This window comes from Natator depressus, chromosome 26, assembly GCF_965152275.1.
Source record: "Natator depressus isolate rNatDep1 chromosome 26, rNatDep2.hap1, whole genome shotgun sequence".
Lineage (NCBI taxonomy): Eukaryota > Metazoa > Chordata > Testudines > Cheloniidae > Natator > Natator depressus.
This window is the reverse complement of record NC_134259.1, coordinates 3,537,155-3,552,658: the sequence shown is the minus strand read 5'-3', so window position 1 is coordinate 3,552,658 and position 15,504 is coordinate 3,537,155. Positions and strand designations below refer to the sequence as shown.

Sequence of the window (15,504 nt, the reverse complement as noted above, 5' to 3'; positions counted from 1 at the left end):
CAGGTCATTTATTTCTTGCTCACCAGAAAATAATTAAAGTCAAATGATCCATGAGCATTGCCTTACTGGAAAAGGTACCATATAAACCCACATAATAATTTTTGGTTTTATTAGTGCTGTGTCATTGTGCAGTATTTACATGAAGGAAAGGCATGGAATTCCAATTCAAATGTGATTCTTATTCCTGCAAAAGGAGAGGTGCCAGTAAGTTGACTCTTTGCTTTCCAATTTGATTGTCTTGAGAACCTACAGGACAATGTCCTAATGCTGTGATTTAGTCAACACTGAAAACCTCCGTACCCAGAACATTGCAACTAAAGATGAGCTAACAGGTCACAATGTTTGAAATTATTTATGGCTATCTTTTGGGGTCCTCCCCTCCCTCCCCCCCAACTCCCTAATTCCAGTCCATTTGGAACATTCTGTGGATGGATTCATTTTTGGTGGTGGATTTCAGTGCCCTTGCTGTGTAATAGTAAATATGTCATTATGAAGTGGGTGAAACACAGTATCTGAGATAGGGAGGTGTGGGCAGCATGGCATGTGTCGTGTCTGAGCATCACCACCCTCTGTCTTTTCTACGAAAATGTAATAGCTGGGGGCCAGTTAAAGGTCAATATAAAGAAAATTGACAGTGTAGGAAAATACCTACACAGGCACTTGCCTTCTAGAATTCTCACTATTACACCAAACCATACATAATATCTTTCCAGAGATAAGGTTCCCACACCGCCTCCCTGCAGTTTACACAAAAGCCCAGTCTGATTTATGAGTTAGTTGGCACATCAGATTTTTGTAATGGGATTGTACATTCAGTCTAATGACAGAAACATATGCTTACCAGAACAGTATGATGGCACCATGATTAACTGATTTGGTAACAGCATTCCCTCCATGAAATAATTTGGACAATGCAGTAGGTATAGTTGACCCAGTCCTATACTAGGGATTTGCAATGAAGGTTAATGCCTTTTGATTGAACTGATGAAATAACAATGTGATCATAAAGGTAGATGTGAATGGGTTGGATCTGGCAAACTTTTTTTTTCATTAATCATCTACAATAATTTATGATGTCGAGGCTTTTTCATACAATTGTTGGATTTTTTAGGTTAAAAGAAAAAAACAAAATGAAACGAGGCATGAGGGATCTCCTTAAAGGTCTCAGTAATTAGAGTATCTGATGTGCCTGTGCTCACCCATTGTAACTGTGCAGTCGTAAGGGACTCTAGAGCCAGACCCCCCTTTATTATAAGAGGGATGGGGGCAATGCATGGTGCTCTATTGGCAGCCCAGGGGCTCTGGAGCTTGGTCCATCCCCTTCATCCAAAATAGCCTGAATTTGGTGACCTTTTGGGATTCTACAAAAGACGTGTATTTAGTAGAGTTTGGGGAGAGGGTAGAGGGTATGGTTCTCAGAACAATGATGGGGAGTAGAGTAGAAAATCAATTTTTTAAAATTTTGTTTTATTTTTTTTTTGGTAGTTGCTGACTGGCTGGCCAGGTGGATTGTTGAATGTTCATTTGTAATGCTAGGTTAGGATTAGTTGAAAATTTTCTGGTGAAAATTTCTTTTGGCAGAAAATTCTGCTTTCAACTAACTGGTTTTCTTGTGGGAAGTGTTTGTTTTACTTGTGCGTGCTCTCTCTCTTTCTCTCTCAAATTTTTGTTTGTCCAACTATAGATAGAAAAACAAAAATTTTCATCTGAAAACCAAGATTTTTGGTTACCGGCAGTTTTCAGCCAACATTTTTGTTGTTTTTTGTGGAGAGAGGGAGGGTCAAAATTTTCAATGGGCAAAAAATATTCCCCACAGCTCTTCTGGAGGCATTAAGTTGTCATATTAGTTAATTGATAGGGTGCCTCGAGCTCTGGTATAAGCATCTCTTGTATTATTTATATCAGACAAACTAATACCCATGCAGAGACAGTGTCACTTGAAACAGCTTCACAGTAGTGCTCGCTGTTCTGCAGTGGTTGTTACAGGAAGGCAAGTAGAATGAAGAACTGAAGGAGACACGCCTCCAAGACCCTTGGTTTCTGATTTTGTGTAGCCTTTGGCTAGTTTTATGGTGCTAGCTCAAAATTATATCTGCCAACTTTATACCATTGATTTGAAAGTTATCGGTGGGGGGTTATTTAAAATATGGATGATTGATAGATGGAACAGCTGTTATTGACAAAGAAGGCAGTGTGAAGTACTTTGTTATTGACAAAGAATGCAGGTGTGATTATTTCTTGTAGTTTTGTTGTCTGTATGGTCTCTGCCTTTGCATTTCATCATTCTATCCCCCTCTCCCCCATTTTGAATCATATTGCAATAAAAAACTGCAGTAAATATCAGAGGATTCATGGTGTTTAGCTTTTACCATGTGTAAATATTTTTAAAGTGGACACATTAAACATAATTTCTCCTACAGAACAGTCTGTGTGTTTTGGTGCCATTTATTACCAGACGTTTAGGTTTGATTCCTGCAATGAATACAAAGTTAGAGGCGATGTCTCAGTTACATAGAGTTGCTTTCTAACTACAATTCCATCTGATATTGTGTGTGTAATGTGAAAACAAAAATTGTGTTGTGGGGGGGAGTTGTAAATCAGGACAAAACAAAGCATGAGGAGTGGATGAACTGGGGATGAGGGGGTTGGTGATGTGAGGTATGGAGCCTTTCATCCATAGGTCAGTGATTTTAAATTAGTCTTTAGTCAGGAGTGGCCAAAAGTTATCTGCAGGATTTTCGTTGATCAATGTCTTCTGTGAAACTGTTGTGTGATCTTAGTGCCAGTTGTGCTGCCTAGGTTTATACACACACCACGAAAAGACAGACCCTGCTCCAATGAGCTTACAATCTCAGTATAAAACAAATGATACATTTTGCCTTATCCGTTGTGTCTCCCTGGTAACTGAGAGAGAGTTGTGATGAGTGTAATTAGCATCAGTCATCTCACAAGCAGCAATATAGCTAAGGGTTTCTCTAAAGTGCACTCCACCATAATGTCCAAGCATTGATAGAATGGATTTGTCTTTAAAGCATGAAACTGATCCAAAAATTTTAATGCACTTTTGAAGATGCAAATGATGGCTTGTTTCGTAAGGACTTGAGGCAGCAATGGTGTTGGCTTAATTGATAGTAGAAGGTTAAGGGAATATTTACTAATGTTCCCAATTTAGAAGGGAGTCTATTTAAAAAACTGTAAAGTGACAAGGTAATAGGAAATATTGTTGCAGCTATTAGCCAGATGTTGACCTTTCCCATCTTAAGATTGCACAGCATTTATCTTGGATCCAGAAGGCAATTGATTCTCTCTTCAAGGGGAGCTGACATTCTAACTATATTATCTCTGGTATACGTGTACCCGGGTTATTGACCAAATGAGAAAGTCAGATGCTGTAGGTAAAGGGCAAGGTAGTTTAATCTAAATGCAGAGGTACACTGAGGTCTTTTGTATTCTGACCTATAAAATTATCATTTGTGCCCAAAGGACCTCAAGTCTGCATTGTTCCTGTTGGTTATTAAATGTCTATATATTCTCAAACAAGATACATGAGAGAGAACATAAAATCCAGGCATATCCGTCAGTCCTGCAGGGGAATAAGCTATACTAATTGGTGTGGAAGGGATACTGCACAAACCAATTTAAGATTCAAAATGGAGATTTGGCTTAAAATTTAAAATGTGGAGAGGCAACAGTGGTGTGTGGCACACAAAATCTATTAAAATCATTTTTCCCATTATTACTTCCTATGGCAATTTTAAAAATTGTGTCCCCTGAAATCCTGTGAAACTGGAATATGGCAAGGTGGGGACAGTGCTTAGGAACCAGTGTGTGCAAATAACCAGAACAAGGGGAAGCTGATCATTCTATTCTTCATTGTCCAAACTGAATAAAATGCAAAAAAGATGTTGTGTAAATTAGGTATTTAATAATTTTGTTTTAATAATCTTGGGGCTGTTATTTTTATATTGCTCATTTTATTGAATTATATAGACAGTTGCTTGAAGTATTTCTGAGCCCAACGGGAAATATTATTTATGTGTATTGTAGTGGCACCTAATCATGGACCAGACCCCATTGTGCTGTCCATCAAGCATGTAAGAGAGACTGTCCCTACTCCAAAGACCTTACAATGTATTGAATGAAATTATATAGTTCAATAAGGATTTCTGAACGTAACACTTCCCAAACCTGTTTCTTATTCAGACAAAGACCCATCCAATATGACATAGCTACTTAAACAGACATACAAATAGCCAGTCTCCACACAGGGCTGTGTGCAAAAAACTTTTGTCTGCATCACCCTCTTGAAATATTCCTCTAAGGAGAATAGAGAGCTCCCCAGGTATAAATTGGCATAGATCATTGAAGCGAACAGGTTAATGCCTGGTTAAGCTCCCAATCCAGCACCCTTTGAAGGCAGCAGAAAGCCTCCCAATGACTTCAGTGATCTTTGAATCAGACTCTAAAACCCACTGAGGATTTTGGCCTGTAAGGTTTTTTTATTGTGCCATCTCATGCATGAGAAGCACCTTTGAAAAGGACAGCGTTTTAAAAGAGTCATGCTACCTTTCCTAACTCTTCTCTGCAATGTCTGCCTCATCTGTATTGCTGCCTTCATTAATATTCTGATGGACATTTACAAGTCCCCAGGGTACTCTGAATTTGTAATCAGGAAATTGGAAGATGCGTGTCCATAATATTTATACGGGTACATATTTAAATACGATTCATATGCATACATTAATTTGATTAAATTTTTTGCACAGGCTAAGCATTATTAGACTTCACCACTTAAAGCATCTCACGTGTGTTTTGTGCCTATGAAGTTGGCACTGAAATATTTTTATGGTATATTTTCAATAGACAGAAAAATGGATGAGCTTTTTAGTTACTGAACTCTGTCTTAAAAATAACCAACTCCCACTACAATCTACCTGCGATATGCTGTGCTTAACTGATTTCATTTTGATAGTGCTGTAAGCTGGTCTCTGGTAATTGCCTTCTGTAATTGGAACAAATTTATGATTATGCTAATTCATCCTCTGCCACCCAATGTAGAGAAGCTGAGTTAATCCATATCTGCCCCTGCATTTCTTTTGTAGATCATTACATGATTAGCCTTTGGTGGAAATTTATGGGAACATTTTAATTCTGAGCAGGCATGATTTCTGGGTTAAAAAAAACATTTATATATAAAAACTTAAGTTGCATTATAGACAGTCATTCTGAAACTTCATTCATGAGTCAAGTATTAAAGATCTTCAGACAGTCTAATCCTTAAAAAGGCAGCTATTTTCAGCACATTATAATGAATTGCATGACATCCACTGATGATAAAGCAAGGGAAGTTAAATGCTAATGAATTTTAAGTCAACTCTTTAGAGATTCCAGGTTAAAAATTCAGAGTTAGGGTTTCATTTGGATATGGAAATGTGGTGAATTATCTCACACCTTTACTTTTTGTGTCCTTTGTGGAGAAGTTATCTAAAGGGAACCTAGATCACTGGAAATGGTAAAATAAAAAAAGCCAAGTTAGCAGTTCATCCTTTAAAAAATTGCTTTCTAAACTCCTGCTGCTTTAGAAGTATTAATCAGATGTGGCAGAGGCACCTTCCCGTTTTAAAGAAAGTAATTCTCTAGGAGAAGGGGGTCTTGCAGTGGTGGCTGGGATTAGTGAGGAGAATTCACAGTGCTGTCAAACATGCAGATGAAAAGTAAAAGGCACTGCATGCCCTCGCTTACAAATCATCTTTTGATTGCACATCTCTCAATGTTTTCACGTTTATGTTCCATCTGTTTAATGTTCTCCCTTCACACCGATCATCATTCTTTTAAATGCTTTGCGTTAATGTAAACGTTTTTCATTCGCAATCTCAGGCTCAATAAACAATGGATCACAGTGCGCTCGCGCGCTCTCTCTCTCTCTCTCTGTCTCTCCTGGAAAATATTGAGTTGTCTAGAGGAAAAATAGCGTGAAGTCCAAAAGTGCTGCTGTAACAGAAACCTGGAACTAAAAAAAAATTGATCTGGTGAGAGAGTCACAATGTAAAATATATATAGGTGTAAAATCGTGAACTCCAGTCTGCACTAGCACTAGTCACATTTGTCATTTCATTTAATATTACTAGACATGTTTGTCATTTCCTTGCATATAAAGTGAATGTAATGCTGACTGTGGCCATTGGAATTCTGTCACTTAACTTGTTCTGGTGCTGTAGTTCCTCAGTTTAACTTGGATTCCTAGTTTCTTTGACGAGGCATAGTCTGATTACAAGTGTTGAAGTTAATTGCATGGAGGAAAATGAATAGTATGTGGATTTCAATTCACTTGATAGTTTCCTACCTCACTCAGACTAAAGGGAACTGTAATAAACCTGTGTAAATCCATCTAAAGAATAATCATTGATGGAGGAAGAGTATGATCAAATAATCCATAGGTGGTAAAACAAGGAAGGATAGCCCCTAAAGCTAAAAATGAGGAAGACACCTTAACAGGTACATTCAAATACTGCAAAAAGAAAAGGAGTACTTGTGGCACCTTAGAGACTAACCAATTTATTTGAGCATAAGCTTACACAAATACTGCTTACACATCCTATGTAATCCCAGTAAAATGAATAGGCCAGAACTTGAGCCTGAGGCCTTGTCTACAGTACAGGGGAAATTCGATCTAAGCTATGCAATTTGAGTTATGTGACTAGCATAACTCAAATCGATGTAGCTTTGATCTACTTACCACGGGGTCCACACTACACGATGTTGATGGGAGATGTTCTCCTGTTGACTCCCCCTACTCTTCTCGATCTGGTGGAGTACAAGAGTCGACGGGGGAAGCGATCTGCGGTCAGTTTAGTGGGTCTTCACTAGACCCGCTAAATTGACCACCGATGCATCGATCGCTGCTTGTTGATCCCCTGGTAAGTGGAAACAAGCCCTTATCAATTAGGCGTTGGTAAAAAGGAGGTGATTCTGTTCAGGGGTAGAGGTCAGCTGAAACACCAGTGAGAATAAATGCAAGGAGTGGGACTGATGAATTAAGGTGTCTATAACTATGTGATTGCTATCAAGACTGACCAATAGAGGAGGTGGCTTCTAGGCTGTGACAGAACATACCTTAGATGTTCATCCAACATTGTGTAGTTTCTCTCTAAACATTGTCTGGTCTCACGTGCAGCACACAAGTATATGTCCCAGGAACTCTCCTTTAGTTTCCATGAAAGAGAGTGTTAAGGAACAATGTTAAATAATGGTAAGGTTTGAAACACAAAATACATAACTAATGTTATGGTGATGGGAGCATTATGAGTACCTAGATACATAGAAGTGTTTAGAATGCTTAATGCTAAACTTAACAATAATGCTGTATCTTTAACTCATCTTGCTGTGATTTCTTTTTTGCCTAATAGCATACATTGAAAATAGAGGAGGAAATGTACCCCACGCTTGAATTTTTCAGCTATTGTGTTTATAAAATATGTCATATGGCTCAAATGTGCATCCAGTCCCTTGCTTAGCAGACCTGTATACTTGTCAATAAATTTCTTATATCCATGGGTATCATATAAGAAAAACATTGCCATAAACCCCATCTCCCTTCAAAGGCTGGCTTCCATCTGACTGTGCCATCTTGCAGAGATGTTACGAACTATAGGTATGTCAGTTGCACACCTTCTGTCCCCAGCTAACCAAAATGACTAATGGTACTGGAAGAGGAACCTGCTGTCTGGCATGAAATCTAATTGGCTTTGATGGTCTGCTTTTGCAGATTTGTTTATAAACTGGAAAATCTACAAATTGCAGACCATCTGCATAGAACAGTGTGCTAATGAATGCCTGTAGTCTGCAAATCCATAAGCTCATTACCTCAAAGTTGCAAGTCCTTCCACAAGTTCCCAACTGAGGTTATCCATCTGAACTGAGACTTGGAAGGGTATTTGACTTCAGGACACAACCCTACCTCCTTTCAGTCTGAAAAACCTATCTATAAAAATGAGACACATTTGTTCAGCCTCTTAACAGGGTCTAAAGACTCCACTTCTGTTTTTAGTTTCTCAGTTCTGTAAAACACCAATTCACCATGCCTTAAATTAATATGTCAGTCAAACAGTCCAAGTGCCTTGCAGATAGCTTCTGCAGTAACAATAACTATCCCTGGGTCATGGTTATTTTCACTGTGCATCTTTCTCTCCAGCTGTTCTGCTTCATTCTCTTCTCATCTCCCTACCCATCAGGTGGAATGGCTTAAGAATGAGGAGCCCATCGATTCCAACCAGGATGAGAACATCGACACCAGGGCAGATCACAACCTGATCATCCGCCAGGCCCGTCTGTCTGATTCCGGGAACTATACCTGCATGGCTGCCAACATAGTGGCCAAGAGAAGGAGCATGTCTGCGACAGTCGTGGTGTATGGTCAGTAGAAACGTGTAATATTTACTGCCTGGATTCTTTGCATTCGTAATAACCAGTGGGTTGCAAATAAAGATCATATTTGTTTGTACAGTGCCTAGCACAATGGGGTCCTTGTCTGTGATGAGGGCTTCCAGGCACTCCAAGAGGACAAAAATAATAAATAATCCTTGTTCCAGTTATCAATAAGGTCCGCTTATAAGCCTGGCCAAAGAAATAAGCCTTACACGTGGTGCTCTTAAGCCCTAATTCAGGAAAGCACTTAAGCACGTGTCTAAATTGGGGGGAGGGATAGCTCAGTGGTGTGAGCACTGGCCTGCTAAACCCAGGGTTGTGAGTTCAATCCTTGAGGGGGCCATTTAGGGATCTGGGGCAAAAAATTGGGATTGGTCCTGCTTTGAGCAGGGGGTTGGACTAGATGATCTTCTGAGGTCCCTTCCAACCCTGATATTCTATGATTCTATGAAATACCATTCTGAATAGAGAGATGCTCAAGTGCTTCCCTTAATTGGACCTATGTAGCATTATACAAAGACTGGATAATGAACCTAAGGGCTGGTCTTCACTACGGGGAGATCGACACTGCTGCAATTGATGCAGCAGGGGTCGATTTAGCAGGTCTAGTGAAGACCCGATAAATCGACGGCAGAGTGCTCTCCGGTTGACCCCGGTACACCACCTCTCCGAGAAGAGTAAGGAGGAAGTCAACCTAAGTGACTGGAGTAGTGTAACTTAGGTTGACTTACCCCGGTAGTGAAGACAAGCCCTTAAATGTTGTGTGGCACTGGTAAAAGAAGCAGAAACTTTTATTTTTACCACACCCTGTTGCTTACAGTGTTCATTAAACTGGAGAGTGACATTTTATCAATGAAGTCAGAGGCATGCCTAAACCATCACTTTTTAAAAAAACGGTTGTGTTTATCCTTTAAGTGAAGCATATTTGAAGAGAACTGAGGTGCCTGCCTCCACATTCCCTTTAGAGTCTCACTGTCAGTCATTACACCTTCTGGCATATAAACCCACCAAAGGCAAACACAGCAGTTCTTTGACACCGTGTCCTTTATGTAATTGCATCCTGGTGCTATTTAGGTGGTGATGCCCCTATTTGGGCTTGGAATTTACCTTGCAGAATATATAAAAAAGAAAAATCTGAGAACAAAGGGATCAGAAATAAAGACTTGATGCTTAAGTCTTACCATGCCATCCATAATGCCATGCATGTGTGTTGCAGTGAATGGAGGCTGGTCGTCATGGACTGAGTGGTCTAACTGCAATGTGCGGTGTGGCCGAGGCTGGCAGAAGCGATCCCGGACCTGTACCAACCCTGCTCCGCTCAACGGGGGTGCTTTTTGTGAGGGAATGTCAGTGCAGAAAATTACCTGCACTTCACTTTGCCCTGGTGAGATATCCAAGTCTAACTTTAAATGTGACACCAAGAGAGCATTCTCTCCATCTGAAGTGCTCGGTGGCTTCCTGTGCTATGCAGAGCTACTGGGATCAAAGGGGAAATGGGAAGGCATTTGTTTAGACCGAAGTTCATAGTCTGTGCTTTTTATCTTTTTGTGCAATAGCAAAAGACTTACAATCAACTGTGACCTGATCTGGTAGGGTGCTTGGTGCCCAGTGAATTCACCTGGGTGCTTAGGCACTAAACAGTGATTGTTATGATATAAAGAGAGGTCTCCACGTATTCAAGGACTGGTCCCCCTTAAAACTTGGCACAGCACTCCATTCCTTACCTCCTGAATGTAGGGCTTAGTGATGTTGGTAACTTTAGCAGGAGAAACACAGAACCCTGAATTCGGGACATAATGAGTAAATAAAAGATAATTCGGTTTTCAAATGCTTTGCTTTAAAATGCATTTTCCCTTTGTATACCAAGCTCAGGTTATAACTGAAGAATAGTTATGTCCCTTGAGACAGTGTGTTGCCTCTCTTGTTCACCTGAAACACTATTTGTCTGATTTGGGGGAAGTGAGGGTATGTCCAACACATGTGAGTAAATAAAACTGGTGTGTGTGTGTATAATTTTAGGATTTAATATTTTTGTTGGGCCTGAACCTGACCTCATTTAAATTGCTGGGAGTCTCTCCATTAACTTTTATAGGCTTTGGCCCAGTATTTACTGATTTGGGATTTAAAAGAATCTTAAGTGCCTGTGTTCACCTGACTTGTGTGTGAGAAGTGTAGACAGGGGACTGTGGAATGCTTTTAGGGTGTGAGTGGGGACGGAGAGAACTACAGATAAGTCCGAGACATACTGATCCTAGATCTCACTCAGGGCATTAAAGAGAGACCACCAAAGTCATCTATGCTCTTTTTGTAAATGTCAGCACTGTTCCTGCTCTAGAGCTGTGTGAAACCTTCACACGTCAGCCTCTTTGGAGCTGAATTTTGGATGAACACTAGGAGCTAATAGCTGCATTATGAAGAAATATCTATCAGATTCCCTCTTGCAGTTTTTTATTGGCTGTCAGTGATGGTCTTTACTTTCTGCCCTAAACTGTTAAGTATTGCTGCTGAACTCTGTTTAGACTAAAAGAAAAGGAGGACTTGTGGCACCTTAGAGACTAACAAATTTATTTGAGCATAAGCTTTCGTGAGCTACAGCGATGATCTGGAGGATGGTGTGGATTGCATCCTCAGCAAGTTTGCAGACAACACTAAACTGGGAGGAGTGGTAGATACGCTGGAGGGTAGGGATAGGATACAGAGGGACCTAGACAAATTGGAGGATTGAGCCAAAAGAAATCTGATGAGGTTCAACAAGGACAAGTGCAGAGTCCTGCACTTAGGACGTAAGAATCCAATGCACCGCTACAGACTAGGGACCGAAGGGCTAGGCAGCAGTTCTGCAGAAAAGGACCTAGGGGTTACAGCGGACGAGAAGCTGGATATGAGTCAACAGTGTGCCCTTGTAGCCAAGAAGGCCAATGGCATTTTGGGATGTATAAGTAGGGGCATTGCCAGGAGATCGAGGGACGTGATCGTTCCCCTCTAGTCGACATTGGTGAGGCCTCATCTGGAGTACTGTGTCCAGTTTTGGGCCCCACACTACAAGAAGGATGTGGAAAAATTGGAGAGAGTCCAGCGGAGGGCAACAAAAATGATTTGGGGACTGGAACACATGACTTATGAGGAGAGGCTGAGGGAACTGGGATTGTTTAGTCTACAGAAGAGAAGAATGAGGGGAGATTTGATAGCTGCTTTCCACTACCTGAAAGGTGGTTCCATATAAGATGCATCTAGACTATTCTCAGGGGTAGCGGATGACAGGACAAGGAGTAATGGTCTCAAGTTGCAGTGGGGAAGAATTAGGTTGGATATTAGGAAAAACTTTTTCACTAGGAGGGTGGTGAAACACTGGAATGCGTTACCTAGGGAGGTGGTGGAATCTCCTTCCTTGGAAGTTTTTAAGGTCAGGCTTGACAAAGCCCTGGCTGGGATGATTTAATTGGGGATTGGTCCTGCTTTGAGCAGGGGGTTGGACTAGATGACCTCCTGAGGTCCCTTCCAACCCTGATATTCTATGATTCTATGAAGTGAGCTGTAGCTCACGAAAGCTTATGCTGAAATAAATTTGTTCGTCTCTAAGGTGCCACAAGTCCTCCTTTTCTTTTTGCAGATACAGACGAACGCGGCTGCTACTCTGAAATCTATTTAGACTATGTCTACACTAGAGACCTTACAGCAGCACAGCTGTACCACTGCAGCTATGCCGCTGTAAGATCTCCGGTGTAGGCACTCTATGCTGATGGGAGAGAGCTCTCCTGCCAGCATAATTAAACCACAGTCGATGAATGGTGGTAGCTAACTGGGCTGGAGAGCATCTCCCACCAACATAGCGCTGTCCACACCGATGATTCTGTCGGTGTAACTTATGTTGGTCAGGAGGTAGTTTTTTCCTACCCCTGAGCAACGTAAGTTTTACTGGCAGAAGTGTTAGAGTAGACATAGCCTCAGAAAGATGCTGCGTTCCACCCCAGAGGTGGCAGTGTGTCAGTGGTGGAGATCTGTGTGTATAATATGGGAGAGAAGACAATTAGAATCCTAAAGATCTTTAGGATCTTTCTGGATAATAGATGCTAGATATGTGTCATCAGACATGGCCTGCATCTTTAAAATCAGTATTATGTAGTTCTTATCCAGAAATAAAGCTAATCTTCTGTACAGACATCTCTTGAGTTTGATAGTGTGTGCTCCAGTTGCTAAATCCCCCTGAGTGGGGGACTTAGGTTTCTTTAAAAGTAACCCTGAACACATCTGAATAACCAGTGGAGCAGGTAGCTTTCAGTACAGTACAGTCTGATCACACCGGCTGGTCAGATAACACACAGTGATCATGTTTACTTTTTTTCCTTTTTAGTGGATGGTAGTTGGGAGGTGTGGAGCGAATGGTCTGTCTGCAGCCCGGAATGTGAGCATCTGAGAATTCGGGAATGTACAGCTCCACCTCCAAGAAATGGAGGAAAATTCTGTGAGGGCTTTAGTCAAGAATCTGAGAATTGCACCGAAGGGCTTTGTATTCAAGGTAGGTGACATGACAATGACCCCTCTCATTAACAGTGACCTGAAGGCATTTCCTTCTGAAAGAGATGCCCAACTGCAGGGCTCTAGAATGCAACACCATCACTCACATTTAAATCCGTAGGAGGCTCGTGGCTGAAATCCTTACAGATGTTGGAATACATTTTCAGGGAGTTATGTATCTGCCAATTTGAAATTCATTTGACTCTTGGCTCTTCGTTATGGCCTGAGGCAAAGCCCCCTGAAGTCAATTATAAGGCTCACTCTGGCTTCAAGGGCCTCTCGATTAGGCCCAAAGTGAATAATTTATCAGGATTTAGGAAGTGTAACCTGTACAGGCCAGGCTTACTTCATATAGACAGCACCAGGTGATTCTGGCGAGCCATGTAAAAATTCTTCGTATGTGTACAGTTTTGCCCCAGTGAGTCACCCAGCAGAAGTGTATCTCGCACTATTGGAACATGTCCTTTAGCTTTCCAACTTCTCATGGGATTAAATGGGTGAAGCACCAACATGTGTCTTGTTGGTGCCTTAGATACTTTGGGTCAGATTCAGTTCTCATTTGCACCTTTGCAACTCAGTAAAATTTCAAAGGTGTAACTAAGGGCTGATTTAAGCTCTGCATGGTAAGTGTGAACCCCTTGCAACAAGGTCCTGATGCTTTTTGAACATTTGGAAAGCATTTAGCACATTGTGATTGCTGCCATAACAACTAAGGATCCAAGAAAAATCAGGCCGGCAGCTGAAATATCAACCTAGAGGTGCATAACATCCGGGACAGCTGCATATTCTTGAAATAAATGAGAAATTAACAAGTTTATTCCTCTGTTACATTCAGTTCCATTTCCATGGAGCAATGTTGTCACCTCATCCCGTTATAGCAATAAAATGGCAGCTTTGGGAACAATCAGGGACTGAAATAAGTGAATTGAAAAAACAAAGTTTGTTTTATTTTTAAATAGTTTCCTTTGTTTCTGTTTCCATGGAAGTGTCTTCCCCTCCCTCCCTCAGTCACAGCAAGACAAGTGGAGAGCTCAGGCTCCAATCTAATCCAGTTAGTGTGGCAGTGTGCTGTGGTGGCTAAAGCACTGGATTGGGAGTCAGGAGACACGGGTTTTGTTCCTAGTTCTGCCACTGACCTGCTGGGTAACCCATCTGTAAAGTGGGGATAATGACCTTCCTTATGCAAAGTGTTTTGAGAACTGTGGATCTATTGTTTTTTTTAAAACTAAAGGGTTCCTGACATCTGTGTTAGTCACTCAGTGTTTGAACTCACCTTTTATTCACTATAGTTTATAAGCAGTTTACTGCAGTTTTATTGGATGATAAAGGGAACGTCTCCCACGTAGGTCCATCCCCTGTAGGGCAACATGCCTTGCACAGAACTGGCACTGGCTGTTGTGGCTACCTGTGGCATTGAGCACTTTCAGACTGCTCTAAATTTGTAGTGTTGCTTCATCACCCAGCAGCCAAATCCCTCCCTAGTGCAGATCTGCTGAATTCAATGGCATTTACAATCCGGTTCGGATGTGGTGGTCGGCCTGAAGTCTTTAGCTTGCACTGCTTCCCCTTCTCACCACCATGTCTAAAATGCCTCTAACTAGTAGGACATCCTCTCTATATAGGCCCAACATCTGCTAGCTGAATGAGAGAGCAATACTCTGATCTGGTATGGCGGTTTCCACTGGTGTCTGTCTTCCATTAATGCCTACTACTCTACTTAGAAATTCAAAGGAAGAATTAAAGAAAAAAGTATATTGTGCCTAACCAGTTGCACAAAGGTGTACATTCGATGGGAAGAAAGTCGTACCTTTATGGACCCCATCTGGGAAACAGCTCATCTTTCAGCATGAGATTTGATTACCTTTTATTTTATGGCCATTAGTAACCTTTGTAGATAGTGAAGCTTAAGATATAAAATTATCTAAGATAGGATTTTCAAAAGAGTTTGTATTTCAGTGCCTACACCCCTTAGACTTTAAAGATCCGAGGCCTGGCTTTTTTTTATTTAAATGTAGTCATGTTATCGCTCATTCATTAGCTGAGATTTCCAGTCCTACAGCACAGTCCGTCCAGCTTCTGAGACATTAAATTAACAACCATTAACTGGTTAAGAGGGCATAGGCAGGATTTACGATTTATTTGTTTTCTTGGGTATAAGCAGAATAGTGAGTGAGAATCCGTGGGATACAGAATTCATTCAGCGTTTGAGGCTCAACCTGTGGTGAATGTAAGATGCTCGTTGTTCTTTCTCCCTGCTATGCATGAGATGAACGCCCTTCCCCACAGATGCTTGCTACGTCCCGCATGCCTTCCTGCGTATTTCTACAATATGCATATTAGTATATCCATTGAAAATCAATCTCAACCTGTTACCATGGTGTGACTTGTCAGAAGTATGTGCTGAAAGGGGCTTACAAGGATGTAGCTGTGCACTGCAGCACGTATCCATGTTTATGGCAGTCATGCAGGTGGCCTGCTAGCTATTCTATGGCCCTCATCAGTAGTATCTGGATGTTTCTTACAGAAAGTGTCCCTAAAGGCTGTTGATTTTACTGAAGTTTTGCT

At 41.1% G+C, this 15,504-nt stretch overlaps 1 protein-coding gene across 4 annotated transcripts in view; it reads left to right on the top strand.

Annotated features, from left to right (window-relative positions):
- The window catches only part of UNC5D (unc-5 netrin receptor D), a 289,819-nt gene that overhangs the window by 201,037 nt on the left and 73,278 nt on the right, over positions 1 to 15,504 (top strand). For all 4 annotated transcript variants that reach the window (XM_074940275.1, XM_074940272.1, XM_074940271.1 and 1 more), the window contains 3 exons: positions 8,232 to 8,412; positions 9,641 to 9,808; positions 12,776 to 12,940. In XM_074940275.1, coding sequence (XP_074796376.1) covers positions 8,232 to 8,412; positions 9,641 to 9,808; positions 12,776 to 12,940 — 514 coding nt within the window. The remainder of the gene's footprint in view (positions 1 to 8,231; positions 8,413 to 9,640; positions 9,809 to 12,775; positions 12,941 to 15,504) is intronic.